The sequence below is a fragment of the Enoplosus armatus genome, chromosome 21 (genome assembly GCF_043641665.1).
Source record: "Enoplosus armatus isolate fEnoArm2 chromosome 21, fEnoArm2.hap1, whole genome shotgun sequence".
Lineage (NCBI taxonomy): Eukaryota > Metazoa > Chordata > Actinopteri > Centrarchiformes > Enoplosidae > Enoplosus > Enoplosus armatus.
The window spans coordinates 14,009,617-14,029,722 of NC_092200.1; the positions used below are offsets into that span (position 1 = coordinate 14,009,617).

Below are 20,106 nucleotides of genomic sequence, written 5' to 3' on the forward strand. Positions count from 1 at the left end.
GTCATGGTGATTTTCTATTAAAATAAATGACAGTGTTGCCTCCATCATCAGAATGAAAGAGCACAGTCATGCTCTGTGACTGTGTAAAAGACTCCTAAGGGTTAGACGCTCGATGACTAACAACACTCACATTTACAGCAATGTGTGTGTATGTTGTCCTGGTGGAGCCAAAGCCTTCCACTATTGGCTGCTGCAACACCAGGGGAACACAATGTGTTAGCGCCATCAAGTTTAGCTTAGCATGTTGAGCTAAAACCACTGGTCTTGTCTTTTTGGGTGTATTATTAACTCAATAACAGAGGAAAGCAGAAAAGTGTGTCATCTTTCTTCTCTGGTTTTCTTTCCAGGTTACCCATAAAAAAATGACCAAAAAATTAAATAATGACTAAAAAAGATGGTGCATAAAGCCCCTATAGTCTTTTCCATAGTCTTTCACTATTTTCCTGTAAACAAGGTGGAAAATGGAGCAGAATTAGTGGTGATGGTCCCGGCAAGCCTTATCAACGTACTAAATCATGATGAACGGATTAAATGAAATACTTCTTTGATTTCCTGCCTCAGAGAGACAATGTGAGGGCATCTACAATACAGCTTGATTTAGCTGCAGTACAATGGAAGAGTAATACATATGACTGGGTGTAAATGAGGGAACAGTGATGTTTTCCCAGCAGACAATATGTAACATTTCTTATAATACTGACATGCTGAGCGTTCACATTCATGAGGAAGAAACAAGCCCACATCAGCCTGGACCACGGGGGCACAGTGCATCAGACCTGTCTCTTGTCTTGTGGTGGCCTGTGATTTATGGCTCCACCATGCGGCATAGAAGTCCGTATAGGCCTTCTGTAGAGATAGCAGACAAAGAACAGATGTCTCACTCTACCACTGATTCTGTGTACTCCTTCTGCTGTCCAAATACCCTCACTGTGTTGGCTGTATATTCTTGGACAAGCGCAACATTTCAGTTTGTAACTGTAAATAGGCGTGAGCTACAGTATCACTGCAAAGTCTTTCTCTTTCTGAGCTCATTTTAGTTTCCTCAAGACTGGTTCTGTCTTTTGAGCTGGTTTAGTCATTAAAATTATAATAACAGAAACTGAAAAATATCTAATTTAGCTCATCATACATACATTTGAGTTTTTCATACTACAGCCACACTGACCAAGTACTCTCATATGAAATAAACTATTATAATAAATTATTCTTTCTAAACCTTGTCCCAGCCACCCCTACCTTCCAACAAAACTAAAATGAAATACACAAATAAAAATGGCCATAGCTCCTGATTCACATTGATACTAAGGTTTAAGGTTTCTTATGAAAAACTCTTCAAAAAAAAAAAATGCTCGAGCAACACAAAAAGTGTGCAAACCTTAAAACTACATGTGAAGAATTAACATATCAACAAGTGCACATCAAGCTATAGCAGGAGTCTTACACAATGTGAGCCTGCTGGGCTCTCGGTTATCCTCTTCCTCCTCCTATACGTCTTCACTAGAGAAATGCAATTTAAATAATCTAGATTTAATCATTTGGAACAGATTTATATTACCAATCAAATAATAATCTTTATATCCAATAATGCATAACAGGAATACACCAAGGGACAATAATACAATGATGTATGTTCGGGACAAAATTTGGAACAGCTTATGAGATGACGTGACAAACTTGGAATCTAATATTGTTTTTTATAAACACATGTGATGACTATTCATTCATGGAAATAGAAGGAGGAAAGACAGGTGAATGTACAAAGTATTTTGGTAAAAATGTACTATTTGTATCATGAATAATACCGACAATAATGAAATCTGCATGTCACAACTTTCCCAGGAGCTTGTGTTGTTTTCATAATTTGGGGAGCCTAAAAGTCATATTAACTTTTAGTGTTTTTATCCAATGTCATGCTTCAAATCAACTGTCATTTTCCACGATAATATAGGCAATATGATAAATTACAATGATCAATGTAGGTCAATAAACAGTCAATAAATAAATATCAATAAATCAGTCAAGGGGGCATTTATTATTGAGTGATTCACCGTGTCATTATACACGATCTTTGACGGCAGTGAGGCGATGGGACGTCGCTCTGACGGTTTTAGCCGAGTGTTCACGAAGTGTGTCGCCGCCGGCGGAGCTGCTCGCCCTTATAAACAGGCTTTTCCCAATGCAGTTTTCCACCCGCTCTTTGTCCGTGACCTGCTGACTGACGACGCGTTTCCCTTTAAGATGGTGTCGGACACGCACATGCCTTATTTAATTATTTTCTGTAATGTCGGCAGGCAGAAACTTGGACTAAACAATAGCGTTAAAAACCAGCGACGGTAGGGGAGACGAGTCTAGCATCCCCGGTGTGGCGGCGGCGGCGGAGGGTTAGCCGTGCTCAGGACTGACAGGAGTCCAGTGTCCTTGCTTGTGTCAAAGGGAGCGCTGGTGTTTATCGGAGGCTTACAACACTTCTCCGGGACAGAAATGTCTTCTCATGTGACCGACAAAACAGACTGGCATCTCGGCGCAGAGGAGATACGATGAATGCGGTGAAAGAACTGTTGTAATGTTTTGGATGTTTGGAAGAGACAACGGGCAGTAGGGATTTGGCTCACACTCAACAACATTTAAAAAGGGGTAAGTAACAGTAAACATCTGGTTTTGACGCCTGGCTGACGGTGTTATGAGAGCTGTGTGTTTGGCCAGTCTGCCGGGGCAGGTGTTAGTCTTGTCAGCCCGGTACGACTCGCCTGGCCCAGCTGCTTTACCCCCCCCCCGCCTCTACATTGTAATATTATTCTCCTCACACTGCTGCTCTCTCCTTTTCTTTAAGTGTGTTAGCACTTCCACAGAGGCCAGCCGGCCCCTGTGTGTTGCATTCCCTCCACGTCCTTTCCCCCTCGTGTAAAGGCTCTTATGTAACCCGGTGGGATTCCTTTTTTTTTTTTGTGCGAGACTTCCTGGCCCTGTGCGAGGAAAACACGGCAACACTGGCTGCTGGAGGAGCACCATGTGCACCGACAGAGGAGGCTGCTGAGGAAAGCACAGGCTGTTCACATTCCAGCCCTCAGCTGGGGACACACAGAGAGCAGCCTGTAATGCAGAGAGGGAAGGGCTCCCTCCTCTCTGAAAAGACTCATCATTACACCTTTTTCTTTTTTTTTTTTTTTTACTTCAGGTTGTTTTTGTGCCCATCTGCCCTCATGCGAGTTAAAACCAGTGGTATTTATGCTTTTTATCTGCCTCCCCATGCACCCATAAGGGACACTGACATCTGTACTTTTGAGTCAGTTGAGTCATATATGTCAACAAAAATCCTCACTGAGTCTCTTCTCTTCTGGTGAATTTGGGAGCTAATGATAGCAACTTGTATGGTGGGGTTTTGACATGACAACACCTACAAAGCTTTGTGTTAGGCGTATAACCAAATAGCTAGTGTTTTATAGACAGTATTTAAAAGGTATGAGTTAGGGCTTCAACTAGCAATAATTATTTTGATGATTTTTATCGATTAATTGTTTGGTCATAAAATATCCCAAAACAGTGACAAATGCCCATTACAATTTCCTAAAGCCCAAGAGGATGTCATCACATTGCTTGATTTGTCTGAACAACATTTCAAAACTCAAAGATGTTCCCTTCACTCTCACATAAGGCAAAGAAAAGCAGCAAATCCTCACATTAGAGAGGCGAAAACCAGGGAATGTTTATTTTTGCTTGAAAAATTACCTAAATTATAATTATTTTCTGTCGCTTGGCTAGCTATTAATTGACTAATCATTTCGGCTCTCCTTCTCTAGTCTGAATTGGGTCACATTTTATAGTGGATCCATTCTGAAGTGTTCAGGTATGATAATCCCTGTACTAAATTTACTCTCAGAGTTGCCTCACTTCAACAGAACTCTTCTGTTCCAGTTTGGTGTGGACGGACAGAATTAGATTATGTAAATAATCTGCTCCTGTATGGTACAGCGTTCTTTAATTCATTAGGAATTTCTCGACAGATTATTGCTCAGTATTCAAAATAATGTGGTCTCAGTGTGAAATGACCCAGTGTGTCCCCTCAAAACGCTGTGAACTTTCACATTAGTGTCTCTCTTCAAATTACAGACAACATGTGGTCCAGCAGCACTGCACAGCATCAGCTAACTAGATGTAAAAATCGAATGTCTAAATGCAGCAACATCATAGATGTTTCATTGAAGGTGTAGTGGTGAAAGACACAGTCCAGTTGCATTAGGGGAAATGTAGGATCATACATTATATTAAAAATATGTCTATTGTGAGTCCTCCTACTTTATGGAGGTGTAGTACTGAATTACTGGAGTACCCCTTTGAGGCAGTTAGTGGGTTATTATTTAACCTCAGTGCTGCACTGGGCGTTTTTACTATGAAATAATGCTGTGTAATTATTTTCTTCCACAGAGCTCCACGTCTCTTTTCCTCTGCTTGGGAACCAACCACCTCCACCTTTAACCCCCCCCCCCATGATGACATCCCCAGACTCTCCCCCGCTGGTCTCCCCTTCCCCGTGCCCTGCTCCCCCTCCATCCCTTCCCTCCTCCCCGGTGCCCTCCTCCCCAGCCCCATCCTCCTCCTCCCTCCCTGCCCCGCCTTCGCTGCCTCCCACGGGTGAGGTGATGGTGATGGCTCTGGGCAGGAAGAAACAGAGGGTGCTGATTGCTCTCTCCATCCTGCCCAACCTCTTCCTGGCCTTCCTGCTCTCCTCCGACCCCCTCATCACCCTCTCCCCGCCCCACCACTGCCACCTACCGGGGCCCTTGCCATCGCCTGAGCTGCTGAACGCCTCCCTGCCCTGGAGAAAGGGGGATAGGCCCGGGGACAATGGGGGCCTGTCCCAGTGTAAGCAGTACGTCAACGGCAGCCAGACAGCTGTGGTGGACTGCGTGGCCGGCTGGGACTACAACGTCACAGAAGGGCTGCGGAACAATATCGTCACTGAGGTAAATCTCTGGCTTGGGATCCTCCTGAGCTCTCTAATTATGGTCCTGTCCTAGTTCATTGTTTCGGCTTTCTGTGGGAAGGCCACCTTATTTGTTTATGTATGGATTTAGGGTCTTAAAATGCTGATGAGTTTGTTTCTTTTTCTCTTTTTTCATCCTGTATTTACCCACAGGAGGGTCTTGCTGAGCATGCAGCCTCCCTTTTTGCAATCCCTGCTAAACTTTAATACAGCTGCACATATTTGTACCTATGAGTGGGACAAAAAGTCCTCCCCTGGTGGTTACTGAGCAGCTCCTTTTCAAACTTTAAAGGACAAACCAGTGTTTTTTCATGTGTCATCCCATTAACTTTAAATGGCTTTTATGTTCAATTACTATGTTATCATTTTCCAAAGTATACTGTAACCCAGGCAGTCAGTGGTTTTCATACATTTTTTTACATAATGCAAAAAGCTCATAGAGCCCTGGATCTTGCTGGTTTGTTTTGCAATTATTTTAAATTTAAGTTTTGTTATGGTTATCCCTGATACCTGATACCATACACAAATCTTCTGTTTGATGTGTGTTGTACCCGCATGTGAGGTATTCATATGAGGCTGATGTCAGAGGTTAATCCCAGTACAGGCTGATGCTGTTGTTCCATACACACCACTGCTAAGAATTAGTACACTACATAGAAAAACAAAGTTCTGTTGTAGTTTATTCCACCATGGTTGGGTGGAGGGTTGTGAAGGCAGGTAGGGTGATGCACATTGACACATTCAGAAAAGGAACTGCACCATTTTTACACATCAAAGTCTGTTTACAGGTCTTGGGGAGTACTACTGCATATGTGAAAAAAAAGTTGTATAAAGCCTTTGTGGCTCCAGAGGGAGCTGCGTGAAGTCTGATGAATTGCCTCGAGCCCGGTTCAGTCTGAAGACTACAAAGCTGAAAATGAAAAAAGTGGAGTTAGAAAGAAGTGAGCTTAGCAGACCTCTGCAGCCCACCAATCATCTCTGCTTTAAAGGCTCGAGGCTGCATTAGCTGCTAATACATTAACACATCCGAATCTCATACCAAACTGTCTACAGTTGAGTTGCATTGTGGTTAATGTAGGCACAAGGTTTTGACAATACCGCTGGGTCTGCTGCATCAATTATTATACCTTTTTTTTTTAAACTGTCCATCGTGAGTCCTGCAGTACTCTGTTTTTTTTAAGTTGTTCGTTAGATTTCTATTCAACCATGAGAAGGGGGTTGTGAAGCCAGCTCAGTGACTCATTCAGAAATGTGTGTTTTAACCTACGTCACTGTGTCGACCTGAGAGGGTCACATTAGAGAGATTTCAGAGATGGCCGAGACATGTCTGAAATGTCAGAGGTTAGAGTTTCCTTGAATGCGTCACTGAAGAAGAAAAACCCTAAACAGATTACCACTGAGAGAGAAAGAGAGAGTACTAAAATGAATGGACACCCAGGTACAAAAGCTTAAAAGTTAGGCTTTGGAATATGATTGACAGTAACATAGGAATGGTCCCTTTTTTTGAAATACCTTGCTCATGGGTACCTCAGTAACTGTTTACAAAGCAGGGATTAGGGAACTTCATCATTTGCCTTCCTGCTCTGAGGATTTGAATCCTGGCCACAACTTTGCATCACTAACCGTCTAACTGTAGCTTACTTCTTGCCTTGATCACTGTGTTTTTTGTTACAATGACTATTGCGTTGCCTTTTTGTGTCTCCTAAAGAAACACCAGGAATATTGACAGGTTGGAAAAATAACCCTGTATCAACAATTTCAGGTGGTTTCGTTTCCTGTAATGCTCATAATGACACAATCAATGTTCCTAGAGGATTACACCAGACAAGAGGAAAATAATCTATTCAGGTTGCCAGTGTTCAGCTTGTGTTTCTCAGTGAAATTACAGATTTAGGCCTTGCATTTCTAGCTGTGAGAAAAAGCTACTCCTGGCTCTGTCATGTTCATGTTAATGAAAGCAACCAGCATTTCCTACATGTGTTTGAACTGTGATAACAGGCAGCCAATGTGATAAATTCAGCAGACAAATGCTGTGTTGGCGCATTAACGTGTCACTCTGTACGCTGCTTGTGCTGGACTTGACATTTTGACTTGCATTTCCTTCTCAGAGCTGGAATTCATAGTAAAGACGTTGAATCACTCTTGTTAATGTCTTTTAACAGAGCCTAGCCAGCTGCTCACAGTTTTCCACTCAGGCTGGTCGCTCTGTGGCCTGTGTGTCTGTTTTCATTTCTCTGCCTACCAACGTGGGAACCACACCCAGCCCTCCAGTCTGTGGTATTAGGGCAGTTTCACCAGTAATCCATCCACACCACTGCAGCGAGCTGAGGATACATAAACGCTGCCAAGGGAAGCATTTAGCAGGTGTAGACACACAGAAAATAGCAGGCGTGTATAGTCTCCTCCATCTCTCATTTTACACACTGAGAGTGACACGGACAGACAAAGAGACTCCGACATATTTTGGCTCAGAAAGTATTTTTTGCTGTCCGTGACGACGACGACGACGACGACGACGACGACGACGACGATGTGTTACTCCAGTTCTGTTTTGCTTTGGTGGGCTGGCAGTCTGGCAAACAGGAAGCAGGAAGGCCTCCGGGCAGCTTTGCCTCGGTCACTGATCAATAAATACTGTGTCACTTCACTGTAAGCAAACTCCACTCAGCATCTCTGTGCTGTGGATCTATTGGCTGATGCACAGACAGCAACGGGCTTGTTACTTTTTCTTCCTGTCGTCATTAGGGTTGGGCAGCATGACGATAATGTACCATGAGATGAATTTGTCAACCCTCAAAAATGTAGTCATAGCATTTATACAGTAGTGGCTATGCCTTCATATGTCTATATCTTATATATGTCAACAAGCTGGACTGCTTTATGGCAGTGTTTCATTTTTTTATTGTTTTTGTATCAATATAATAAGCATGTTGTTAGATAATTTTTAATTTGCTAGATTAGCCAAAAACCAACATTCCATATAAACAGCTGCTCAATTGATTTTTGCAATACATTTACAGATCAAGAGGAGGACAGGGATCTGGGGGCATCTGTAAATGTATGTATGTATATATATATATATATGTATGTATGTATATGTATATATATGTGTATATATGTATATATGTGTATATATTTATATATATCGCAATGAAAAACTATATATATCTTAATGAAATGATCTGGAGTCAGACGTGTAAAAGGGGGGAGTGGTTGCAGGTTTCAGTCCTTCCCAAAGGCACATACCTGATAAGTGCCTGAGCCTCATTCCCAAAACCAGTCTGGGAACTTTTACAAACTGGTTTGTGTGCATTCTCCTGCTGTTGTCCAAAGCATTCCACCCGTATGAGCACTATGGGTTGCTATGCTGCCTGGCTAGTGTGCAAGTGTTGTGGCTCTGTGTCTCAGCAATAGGACGGCTGATATTATGTGACAGGCTTTTATGTTTCTGCGCACGGGCGCCAATTATGCAAGGACCTTTTTTTTTCTCTTTTTTTTTTTTTTTTATCACCGGCCCTCTGCCTTTCCCTCCCTAGATCATTAAAATAATTTTGCTCTCAGCGGCCAGCAGACAGCGACATTAGCAGAGCTCAGCTGTTGATGCAAATCAGTGGGTCGGCTTAATGTGATTAAAACACAGATCTGAGAGCAGATATCTTTTTTTTTTTTTTTTTTACAGATGTGCTGACTTTCCATGTGGATGCACTATTATGTCCATCCACACAGCCATTTGTTTTGTAATGTTCTAAGTAAACATAAGCAATGACTGGTGTAAAACTCCTGTTACTACTATTTACTACTATTGCTGCTGGAGCTGCCAGGACTACTAATAGCAGTAATACACCCACTTTCTTCTGACTTTCACGAGCGCATACACAGTAATATCATGAGGTTACAGCTGTGTGTGTTTGTATTATGAATCACGAAGGTTTTATACTGTGTCGTTCTCTCAGCCTGTGATCTACTTTTGTAATCAGGCCTGGTTACACCTGCGACACATAATTATTTATCGATGAGCAGAAATGACCCACCAAACAGTAAACGCACAAGTGTTATTACATCTGAGTAGGACGAGAAACGGATTGCCTTGAAGGAGGAATAAAATTTGAGCACTCCCTCTGTAAACTTTATTTTCTATTTGCATTGCAGTCTTTTTTTTAAACATGCATTGTAAATAAAGCTGGGCTGCCTTTTTGAATTCATCATTTAGGCATTTCATTTGCCCAAAGCAAATTTCTTCATGGGTAAGTCAACGATCAATGTGAATACTCAGTGAGCTGAGTTATACATTTTGGCTTGGGGCCTTTAAAACATGCAGATTAGAAGGCAGCACATTTCAAACTCTGTGCATGCACTGCGCTTTTTTTTGTTGTCTTCAAAACTGGACATGTCTGGAAGAAGCCTTCACAGCCAGGTGTAAACTAGGTGTGAGTTATCCACTGTCTTCTCTGTACACCAGTTTCCTTCATGAGTTTACTGACAATGAACCAATTCACTACTCAGTTTGTGGTCCAGTCATCATGTGAGGGGAAAAATAATGTGAATCTTATCTACAAAACACTTTATATTTAGAGTTTACCACTGTGACAAGTCGTGCAATTATATGTTGAAAGAAGTATTAAGGAAGGACGAATAAAAACTAGATAAGAGGTAATAAAACATCTCAATTAATGTGTAACCTGTTACTGGTGATTTAAAGGTGATACTGATTTTGGGTAACTTGTCTGAAAGGTAGTATGGCTGATTGACAGAAAATTTGCATCAGTTAAGTCGTTCAGTTGGTGGTTATACTTTCTCAAACGTAAAGATTTGTTGTTTCTCTGTGTTTTCTATCAGCCTCTCCATCTCTTCTCTTCTCCTGTTGCTCCCAATGTGTGGTGATGCCCACCTGTTCTCGAACATGTACATTGTTGTGCTAACCCTGACCAGATAATAAGTGACAGATCTCTCTTCCTCCCTCTTGTGTTTGTGCCGTTCAGTGGGATCTGGTGTGTGGTCAGTACTGGCTGGTCCCAGTGGAGGAGGTATGTTTCATCCTGGGCGTCCTGACTGGCTGTCTCGGCCTGGGCTATGCCGCTGACAGGTAATACATGCTCACACACACAGACACACACACACACACCAGTGTCTGTCGTGTGTATTGGCAGACAGCCGACTTGGTTAAGACAGTCGACTGCAGAAAAGAAGTTCTGTTAATAGGTTACTGTGTCAATTTGGAAAGTTTCTTTGGGATTTTCTTGTCATGGCTTGCCACGAATAATCTGTGTTATGCAACACACACACACACGCACACACGCGCACACACACACACACACACACACACACACACACACACACACACACACACACCACACAGTTAACATGTTCCAGTACAACTCAGTCCATCTGTCTGCAGACATCTGTGCTGTTAAATCTCTTTGTTCCTCATTCTTCGTGTCCTGCTTTGCAGTTTCACTACCCCACAACCCTTCACACAACACACAGAGACATGAACATGCAAAGCACAAAAAGTAGCTTAGATGTTGAGGTTAAAATGAAATGGGCTATAGATTTACTATGCCTGCCAGCAGCTCCCCTATCAGTCAATAGATGGTGGCCTCCAGCAGAAGGAAGAGAGATTTAGTATCAAGGAACTTGAGTGCCTGTAAGAAATACAGAAATGCCACTGTTTGCTACAGAAAAACGTATGTATCATAAACTAATGTACTATACATAAACAATGCATGGCATAAAAGTTAATGTAAATGTAAACCTTTTAACATTTGCAAGCTTTACTTTGCTAGATTTTAGGACCTCATGTTCCAAGCACCTCAGATAACTGACATAACGGATCCAGCCGACGTCTGCTGTGCTGTCAGATTGAAAGTCACACAGGGGAAGGTGTAGTTTTTTTTTTTGGGGGGGGACGGAGATGATGCAGAATGTACACAGAAGAAAAGGCAACAGTGCTAATCTGCAGGTTGGAAACGAAACTGCTGCAACCACATGCAGCTGAGAACTGGCTAATCATCACATTTACTGATCGGTTTGTGCTTCAGACCTGAGCTGATTCAAAGATGCATTTTGTATTTCTGTCTCATTCTGATGGCAGCATTTCTTTTTGAAAGCTTTAATACATTTAGGTAATCTCATATTTGAACATGGTGTCTGCAGGTCCTTCATTTTTACAAAAATCTGGTCTTAAAATTGTGTTAAGTTTGATTTTGTCAATAAACATTTTACATTTTTATCCTATTTGATTTGTCATTTTGGCTGAATTATTTATATATTACATGAAAATAGGAATGTGGCAGCAACATTAATGCTTTATAATGCTGAAAGAGTTTCTCCATTGTATCTTAACTCTTACATTGACAGCAGACCATTGTCCAATTTTATGTTCTCAGCCCTCTTGCTGTTATAATATTTAAGCATGTGATAATATTTGGAATAGAAAATGTTATCTATCAATAAATGTTGATTTGTTTTCAGCACATGTCTCTGTTCCCCTGCAGGTTGGGCAGGTCCAAGACTCTGCTGACCTCTCTGACCCTGTCGGTGGTGTTTGGGGTGTTGGTGTGTGTCTCTCCGTACCCCTCCATCTTCATCGTCATGCGTTTCTGTTTGGCAGCAGCTAGTGGGGGAGTCTACCTCACTTTGTACATCACTCGTGAGTATTCCAACATTTGAGGGGCACACCATGTTTATTTTTAGTAAAATGATCAAACAAGTTTGCAGAATGCTAGCAGCTCTGTGAGACCCTAACTACGCTCTGCACAGCAATGCTAAATGCTAATGTCAACGCTAACATGCTGATGCTTGGCAGGCATAATGTTTCTCATGTTCACCATCTTAGTTTAGTGTGGTCAGCTGATCGACAGCAACATCCCTAGAGCCGTGCTGCTAGCATGGTTAAAAACACTACATCCAACAGACAGACACATAATCCACATTACCAGAAATGAATCTGATAGTTGACTGTTGGTATTTTCCTTTTAAAAGGAGCGTAACATTAAGACGGAGATGGGGAGGATGTTTTTGTTCTTCATTATGCAACAGCTGTGTTTGTAGAACAAATTAAGTTGTTTTTCCCTCCCTAGTTTGTGGTCTGCTTCTTTATGGAATGGATTTGCTTCTGTTGTGTTTGTCAGGTTTGGAGCTGTGTGAACCATCTCTGAGGCTGGTGGGGACCATGCTGGCCGGGCTGATGACTGTAGCCGGAGAGCTGCTGCTGCTGGCCGTCGCCCTGGGCTGCCAGTCCTGGAGGGGCCTGCTGGGAGCCGGCGCCGCCCCACTGACACTCTTCCTCAGTTACGGGTACGTGTGTGTGTGTGTGTGTGTGTGTGTGTGTGTGTATTTGTTTCCACATGTATGACTATTTGTTTCTAAGCTTCCGGTGTTTCTGTTTTTTATTACATTTTTTGTTTTAGTTTTAGATTCCCATTTTTAGGACATCATCATCAGCATTTTCTTTTCGTATTTAGATATGTGTTATCTGTGTACGGGCGCAAGTATGCACATGTTTTATTTTTCTGAGAAACTACAGGGACAAGAGAATGAAGGATCCCGATAGTCTTTTGATAAAGTGTCTTGATGCCAACTGACTTACTGAAAGCTTTGTTGGATCGTATTGATCTCAATCCCCTCGTCACACTGAGCCTTTTAGCTCATGTCAGAATGCATTAGGGCTACTTTGTTTAAGGTCTTTGGTCCCTCTAAGACCTCTGTTACAAGATAAGCTGTCATTGCAGTTTCAAAAGCAAATTAACAGAGATTTAAGTATGATTAGTGGCAATGAATTGCAGGTTTTTAATAAGAATGGAAGCTGGATTAAGAAGTAAAGAATTCTGCTACTTTGTGTTGGTCATTTTCCATGCTGAAGGAGCAAATCTGGGTTACAGCAACACAATCTTAATGCGTCTCAATAGTTTTGGTGCAGGATAAAGGTCAGCAGAGATCAAAGAGTGGACTTGTGTGTTGTCTTTGCTCTCCTGCAGAATTCCTGGGGTTTTTCCAGAGTCTCCTCGCTGGCTCCTTCTGTCAGAGAGATCTGCAGACATGAACTCCTTCAGTGAGAGAAGAAACTCCAACAGAGATGTGAGGGACGACGAGAGCTTCACAGGTGTGTGTGTGTGTGTGTGTGTGTGTGTGTGTGTGTGTGTGTGTGTGTGTGTGTGTGTGTGTGTGTGTGTGCAGACATCGGTTCTTATTTTCTCCCTCAAATTTAGAGCAGCATAGTTTTGTTTTTTTGCATCACTGCCGGGTGGAATGGACGTTTATTTTATGAAGCCTGCATTATTTATGGATTATTTTTTGCAGTGCATTTCAAAACATGAGTACCTGTCTACCAAGAGCAGGCAATGATGCTCAATTATAGTTCATGATTTATTAAAGACACATGGTTCCTGCATAACACTGGATTTATAATAGATCATAATGACCTGAGCTGGATATTCACTGGGCTCTGCAGCAGTTTATATGAAGATGTGTCTCCCAGAAAGTGAGAAGTTTGCTCTACTTTAGTGATCGCTGCCACCATGACTGACATTGTCTTTCCCCCCTATTAAGCATTTGTAAGCAGTATATTAACACTTAATACATTGTTTTTAACACACAGCTATATTGTAGTTGCATGCAGATATAAGTGTTTATTAATGTCAAAGACAAAGTAATGAATGATTGATAACACTGTATAACACATCTGTAATCATAATTAGAAATATATGATTACACATAAATGAATCCTTACAGACTGTTTATACACATGAACAAATCATTCACAGGGGGGCTTAAAGCTCATAAAGACACGAGACTTGGAGGTTCATTCTTGACCTTGAAATATTAGATATTAGACAAAAAAAGTCCACTTACAAGATTTCCCTCATTGTCTTCATTAGCGGATTAATTTTGCTCTTTTGTCAAAGAGAGTGAGAAGTATTCATAGATAAATAAATATACTTATATTAAATCTAAATATAATGTAATATATGTAATAAAATATGCTAAATGCTAAATTGGGAGGTTAACATAAAGTGTTACTGTAGAATCTGTTTTTATGAAGCCTGGTATAGCTACAGTATTCTGTGTTATACAACCTCTATTTGACCAATAGGAATTGTAACGACATTGATTTAACTGGTGTGACTCTTCAGATAAAACAAATTGACAGTGAGCCATTGATTAAAAGAGAAACCAGGTCAGGTCATCATTGAGCTGCGAATTAAAAAGAGAAAGCCTTTTTTTTTTTTTTTCTGTAGAGCTGGATTCAGAGCCGGCCCCCTCCTCGCACCCCCACCTGTCCTTCCCTGAGCTCTTCCACAGCAGGAACATCTGGAAGAACATGTGTGTGCTCGGCTTCACCTCGTAAGTCCTCCCACACTGTTGACATTAAATTAGCAACGCTGCAGTTTTGTGTTCCTTTCCGTTTGCGCTACACTTTATTTACAGGCCTGGTGGCAGCTGTAGTCACACATTTCGTCATGATTCCTCCACTGTCTTCTACTTGGAACCACTTTTCTATTTAAAACGTGGAAACACACGACTGCTTACTCTTTGTTTTTCTCTTCCTCCCCTCAGATTCATCTCTCACGGCATTAGTCACTGTTATAGCTCTTTCCGAGGTGACGTCAGAGGCACGGCCCCCAGCTTCTATTGGACATACCTACTGTCTGTGTGTGCAGGGGGCGGTGCCTGGCTGTTGCTCTGGGCGACTGTAGACAGGTGCGGCCGCCGTGGCATCCTGCTCCTCTCCATGACGATGACGGGCCTGGCCTCTTTGATCCTCCTGGGACTCATGGAGTGTAAGCGGGCTTTGTTTGGCAGCAGGACATTGTTTTCTCCAAGTAAATCTAGAGTCCGATAAAGAAAGCCATTAATAGTCTTTGCCAACAAGGTGGAAACAGCCCCCCTCTTCATCTCCCCAGATATCCCCTCCCCTGTTGTTAGAGAACCATTATGTGAGGCTTGTGTTAGGATTAAAGGCCTTGTTTCCTCAAATCCTGACTGGAATGGAGGTAAAAGTTAGTTTATTTGATGTTAAGCTCAGATTTGTGGTCATATTAGATCATCTATACAACACTGACTTCATGTTGTGCAGGTGCTTCATGCATTATGAAAAGCAAACCGGTCAGCTTTGTTCATGGAAAAATACGGACTAGGTGCCTTTTGTCTTCCCACAGCGTGATGTAGAAACCTTCACTGTTTCCTCAGTCTCAGTCTCCCCCTTGTGGCTGTAAATGAGTATGACATTCAGTTAATGTAGGACACTGCAGTGGCAGCAAAGTCAAAGCTGTGTCAGGTGCTGTGCTTTAATCATGCATCAAAGGCTGAGGGGCAGTGGCACTGACCTCCTCTCAGAGGTCACTCACTGCTCTCTGTGTCTGCTGTTAATGAAAGAAGTCTGGGGAACTTCAGGGAAAAGATAATTCAGTGTTGATTCAGTGTTTCCAAACAAAATCAGTTCAAATCAACAGGGCATCATGATATGATGATCATCAGAACATGAAAAACAGAAATGTCATCACGGTCATCCATAATTACCGCTGCTTGTCCTTCCTCCTCCTCCTCCTCCTCCTTTAGATCTCAGTGAGACAGCCATCACAGTCTTCTCAGTGCTGGGTCTCTTCTCCTCCCAAGCCACCGCCTCCCTCTGCATCCTCTTCACTGCAGAGGTCATGCCCACCATCATCAGGTAACACAAACACAGCGACTCAGTCTTTTAAAAAGTTAAAAAGCAGTCTTTCCCCCATTTAGTCTGGTGAAAATATATGAATTGTGACCCATATAGAATGTGTTAATATTATTTTCTGTCAGAAAGAGCCCGCTCAGCTGCCAAAATGAATCAGGACATGAAAAATGCAGTAAATCATGAGGGAGGAGAGAGGAAATTTCCATCAATATCTATTAGTAATGAAGAGAAGTTTTCTAACATCTAAAAAAACCCTGATGACCTGGGATCACTGACAGCTTAGCTTATCTTCTTTTGGAAATGAAAGAATAAAATGCCTCGAGATGAGGGAATTTCAGGTCATTTACAGTACTCTGTTTGACCCGATATCTCAAATTAACCTTCATTCATACAAAGAATAGTTCGACACTTTTGGAAATACACATTAGCTTTCCTGCCGAGAGTTTGATGAGAAGATAGATACCACTCTCATATCTGTTCGCCAAATATGAAGCAGGGGAAACAGCTAGCTTAGCTTTGCCATTTTTACACTGTGGTTTTGTATTTGGTTTCGACTAAACAAACGACAATGTGTTAATTACTGAGCTTTAGAGGTGCTGGTATACAGATTGTATTGCCTTCGGACAGAGCCAGGCTAGCTGTTTCACCCTGTTTGCAGTCTTTGTGCTAAGCTTCACATTTAACAGACCAACATGGAAGTGATATCAAAGTAAATAAGCACATTTCCCAAAATGTTAAACAATTCCTTTTAAGCATGTATGCGGTAAAACCTGAAGTTGTGTGTGTCTATAGGGGCAGTGGTGTCGGCGCAGTGCTCGCCCTGGGCTGCGTGGGCCGCCTCAGCTCCCCGCTCATGGACCTGAGGAACCACTACGGTTACTTCCTGCACCACGTGGTCTACTCCTCTCTGGCCCTGCTGGCCGTGCTGTCCATCCTGCTGCTGCCTGAGAGCAAGAGGAAGCCGCTGCCCCAGACGCTGGCCGACGGGGAGCAGTACAGACGCCCCCCGCTGGGCAGGAGGAGGAGGGACAATGTGCCGCTGCTGGCCACGCCCAACCCAGAGACCTAAAAGACCCCTGAAATCACTCACTTTGCAAGCCAGAACATTTGCATCTATCATGTTCATGCCGAGGAGGAGAAAGACAGAGCAATATGGAGACTTAAAGATGGAAAGAAAAGTGCTGCATAGATGATCATGGACAGGCGATGAACGTGATCAGAGCTTCGTAACATATCATCCTCTAGTCATTCCAAACGCAGGCGGTTGGGTTGAGTTGCCATTTTTCTTCATCGTTCTCTATTTCCTGCCATTCAGATGTGTGCAGATCCGACACACAGCGTTCACACACACACACACACACACACACGTAGTGACATCTTCATCTTCCATACCAGACGGCGTGCGGCCCCCCACCATGTGACACACCAGCATACACTGCTGCACGCAGTCCTCCAGTGTGTCTGTTGTAGAGATGTTAGCTGCTTGCTACTGACAGCCCAGAGAACAGTCGCAAATTATTCCTAGCATTTGTCTTAACCTGCATAGAGCATTTTTTTGTCGTGTTTGCTGTGTTACGACAACACAATAAGTGCTCAAAGGTGTGTAAAAAAAATCAAAGTCAGTTTTGTATACTTTCCTGTGGCACTTGTGGTAAAACACTCCATACGCAGATGGACCACAGTTTTCTGACATATGTCGTAAGACTTGACGGAGTTAAGGAGGTGTTTAATGCCTTGTAAATACTCTAGACCTAGTTTCTTTAACTTCTTGGGGCATCTGAGTTTTGTTAAAGCAGACCCTGTGGCTGGAAACTGTACAGTACAGTATGCTATGCAGTGGAGAAGCAATGCAGAGCACTTTGAAACATTTTTTTTTTTTTTTTTTAAGATGATGGTGGTTAATTTGACCAAAGTCTTCAAATTAAAGGGACAGTTTTATGAACGTAAATAAATATTGGGATCAGAGGCTAAAAACAAGACAAAAAGAGGCCTTCAAAAAGAAAGGTGTTCAACTGTGTAACTCCAGTTACTGAATCTGGCCTGGAGCCAGCAATATTTATGTCTTATTTATGTTGTTATTAAATCAGTAAATTATCCAGAGGTATTAAGCTAAATATTGTTAAATTGGGTTGACATGACGCAGCATGGAATAAACTTTCCATTTTCTGATGTCTCTGAGCAAATAACAGTGAAACTGTTAACTGTCACAACATTCCTGCATGTTTGGAAGCACTGAAGGGCTTGTTATTTCTGTATTTCCTCTGCAGCTTATAGTTACTCAATACCTCTCTAGATGACCAGTCTCAGCTGTAAGAGAATAGACGGGTATGAACAAACAACAGTAGAACTTGTATAACCAGGCACATATATTTTTGTCAGGACTTAAATGTTGTGTTATTTTGCCTGAATGTGTATTGATGCTGGAAAAAAAGGGCCCAATGACTATGCTCCGTGAGGGTTGAATGGGAGCTGAAGAGGGCCCCAGAGCTCCAAATTAACCCCCGACTCCTCAACCACCCACCAGGGATGCTTGTCTTCATAGCTCCTTTATTTTGAGCGTGCTGGCTGATGCAGTTAAATCACGATGCAATGCATCAAAAAATACCTAATGTGTGTTCGTGTGCTCGGGTAATTCTTTTTCTCAAGTGTCCGTGGGTGCGTGATGTTAAGAGGAAGCGGGAGTTATTTAATTTGGACTCTGACGTTGACGAGTCTTTAAAGAAATTATGAAGGACACTCACCTTTGCTGATGGCTTCTCCCTCCGTCAGCCTTTGGTAGTCCCCCCCCCCCTGTATGTTGCACTTATACACTGATGATTATTATCACTATGATTAACTTGACTAATAATATTATGTCTGACAACACTGATGATCTGTTCAATGATGAGTGTGATGCAGTTAACTCTATAGCCTGATTTAATGTAAAATAAAACTGGTTGAATAAACAAAACGTGGGCATTTTTGAAATGAATGAACTACTGCAGCTGTACAAAAACATGCATGTTTCAGCGTAACTGGCTCAGATTAGAATAATACAACTGAAAAATCATAGTTTCCAGTTTTTTCGTTGTAAATGATGAGTTTTGTTTTTTCAAAGACTATACCCTTTAGAGATGTTTTTTGTTAAGGTGGATTTATTTTTAGATTTGGATGACACAGGTAAGACATTTTGATCCAGAGTAAAACTCAGGTCAGTTTATCTACATGAGACCTGTCTGTAGTAAATACAGAGATCTAAAATACAAATACAAAAAAGTACTGTTGTAACCTTTAGGAGAGAATTGTGTTAATAAAGCTTTGCTGCAACTTAAGTTGTAATAATAATCATCATCAAAATACATTTTATTTATAGAGCGCTTTTCAGGGTACTCAAAGACACTACAGTTAAAATGGTCATAAAAAGCAACATACTAAAAACATAAACCACAACATTAGAACATGTTAGAGGTACAAAGAGTGTAGCAGTGAAACAAAGTGATCAGACAGGCAGTATGTGGGCAGGGCATGTGCTGCTATTTAACCCACAGATCCAAATGTGCCTCTCAAGCTTCAAATCAAACAAAGGCACTTAGTGTAAATGTCAGCGAGTTATCTTTGTCCTCAAGGACAAAAGGAAGGAGACAACGGCCGGCAGAAAAAAGAGTCGGGTTACGCCTCATTGTCACGGTGAAGGATGGCAACAGCTACTGTCTACTCAACACTTCTGGACAGGATCAACCCCGCTGTACTGCACATCAAGATCAAGTTCAAGTTCAAGTTCATTTGCCATTGTAACTGTCAGAAATAGGGCTGAAATCAAGTTCAGTTTCAGTACAAGGGTGTAAAATCGACAAAGCTTCAGACAAAACACATTAAAGGGAGTAATCATATGCAAATAATTTGTTTATGTCAGTTGCAATAATGCAAACAACATAGAAAACTGTCTGGGGCATGTCTTCATGTCTATTGATGAATGTTTATCAGAAAGGAATTCAGTTATTAACTTCAGTCCACTGAAACATTGTGTGTGATACTGAACTCTACAAATACTGAACTTGACTAAAAGTACAGGAATAAAACAACAGAGAAGCAAGTCTATAAAAATGTCTTTTTGATGTCAAATCCTCAGGGTCTCTGATAAAAAAGTGTCCAGCCTATGGACGAACAGAGAGGGTCTCCGGGCTACACAAAGTTCTTGAAGGGGAGCCAGGGCTGGATTAACCCACTTGGGGGGACCGGGGCAAGATGAGCTGTGGGCCCCTGTTGACCCTCTGTTTCTCCCATTCTTTGAGCATTTTGTATATATTAGTTAGTAATCATTTTGTTGTAACTTAACTTGAAAAATATGCCATGTAAGCACTATATATATTGAAATAATAGAGGCCACACAAAACTTACTCTCAGGGGGGCTTTGATAAGGCAATTAATTCAGTTACCAAAACAATAGCTACATAGTGAACCTGGAGCCTTCGGGACCCCA

General features: G+C 41.9%; 1 protein-coding gene across 1 annotated transcript; it reads left to right on the top strand.

The window, feature by feature from the left end:
* Nucleotides 1-4,484: 4,484 nt before the first annotated feature.
* Nucleotides 4,485-18,597, top strand: slc22a17 (solute carrier family 22 member 17). The gene is made up of 9 exons (XM_070928132.1): nucleotides 4,485-4,961; nucleotides 9,961-10,064; nucleotides 11,476-11,630; nucleotides 12,112-12,277; nucleotides 12,958-13,082; nucleotides 14,218-14,323; nucleotides 14,537-14,760; nucleotides 15,539-15,650; nucleotides 16,440-18,597. The coding sequence occupies exons 1-9, from the start codon at nucleotides 4,485-4,487 to the stop codon at nucleotides 16,714-16,716; spliced, it is 1,746 nt and encodes a 581-aa protein (XP_070784233.1). The 3' UTR covers nucleotides 16,717-18,597.
* The last annotated feature ends 1,509 nt before the right edge of the window (nucleotides 18,598-20,106 follow it).

Excerpts from the sequence above, each read along its gene's own strand:
- slc22a17 (XM_070928132.1), top strand. The coding sequence starts at position 4,485 with ATGATGACATCCCCAGACTCTCCCCCGCTGGTCTCCCCTTCCCCGTGC. Across the intron at positions 13,083-14,217 it reads GGACGACGAGAGCTTCACAG|AGCTGGATTCAGAGCCGGCC; the intron begins GTGTGTGTGTGT and ends TTTTTTCTGTAG. Across the intron at positions 14,761-15,538 it reads CCTCCTGGGACTCATGGAGT|ATCTCAGTGAGACAGCCATC; the intron begins GTAAGCGGGCTT and ends CTCCTCCTTTAG.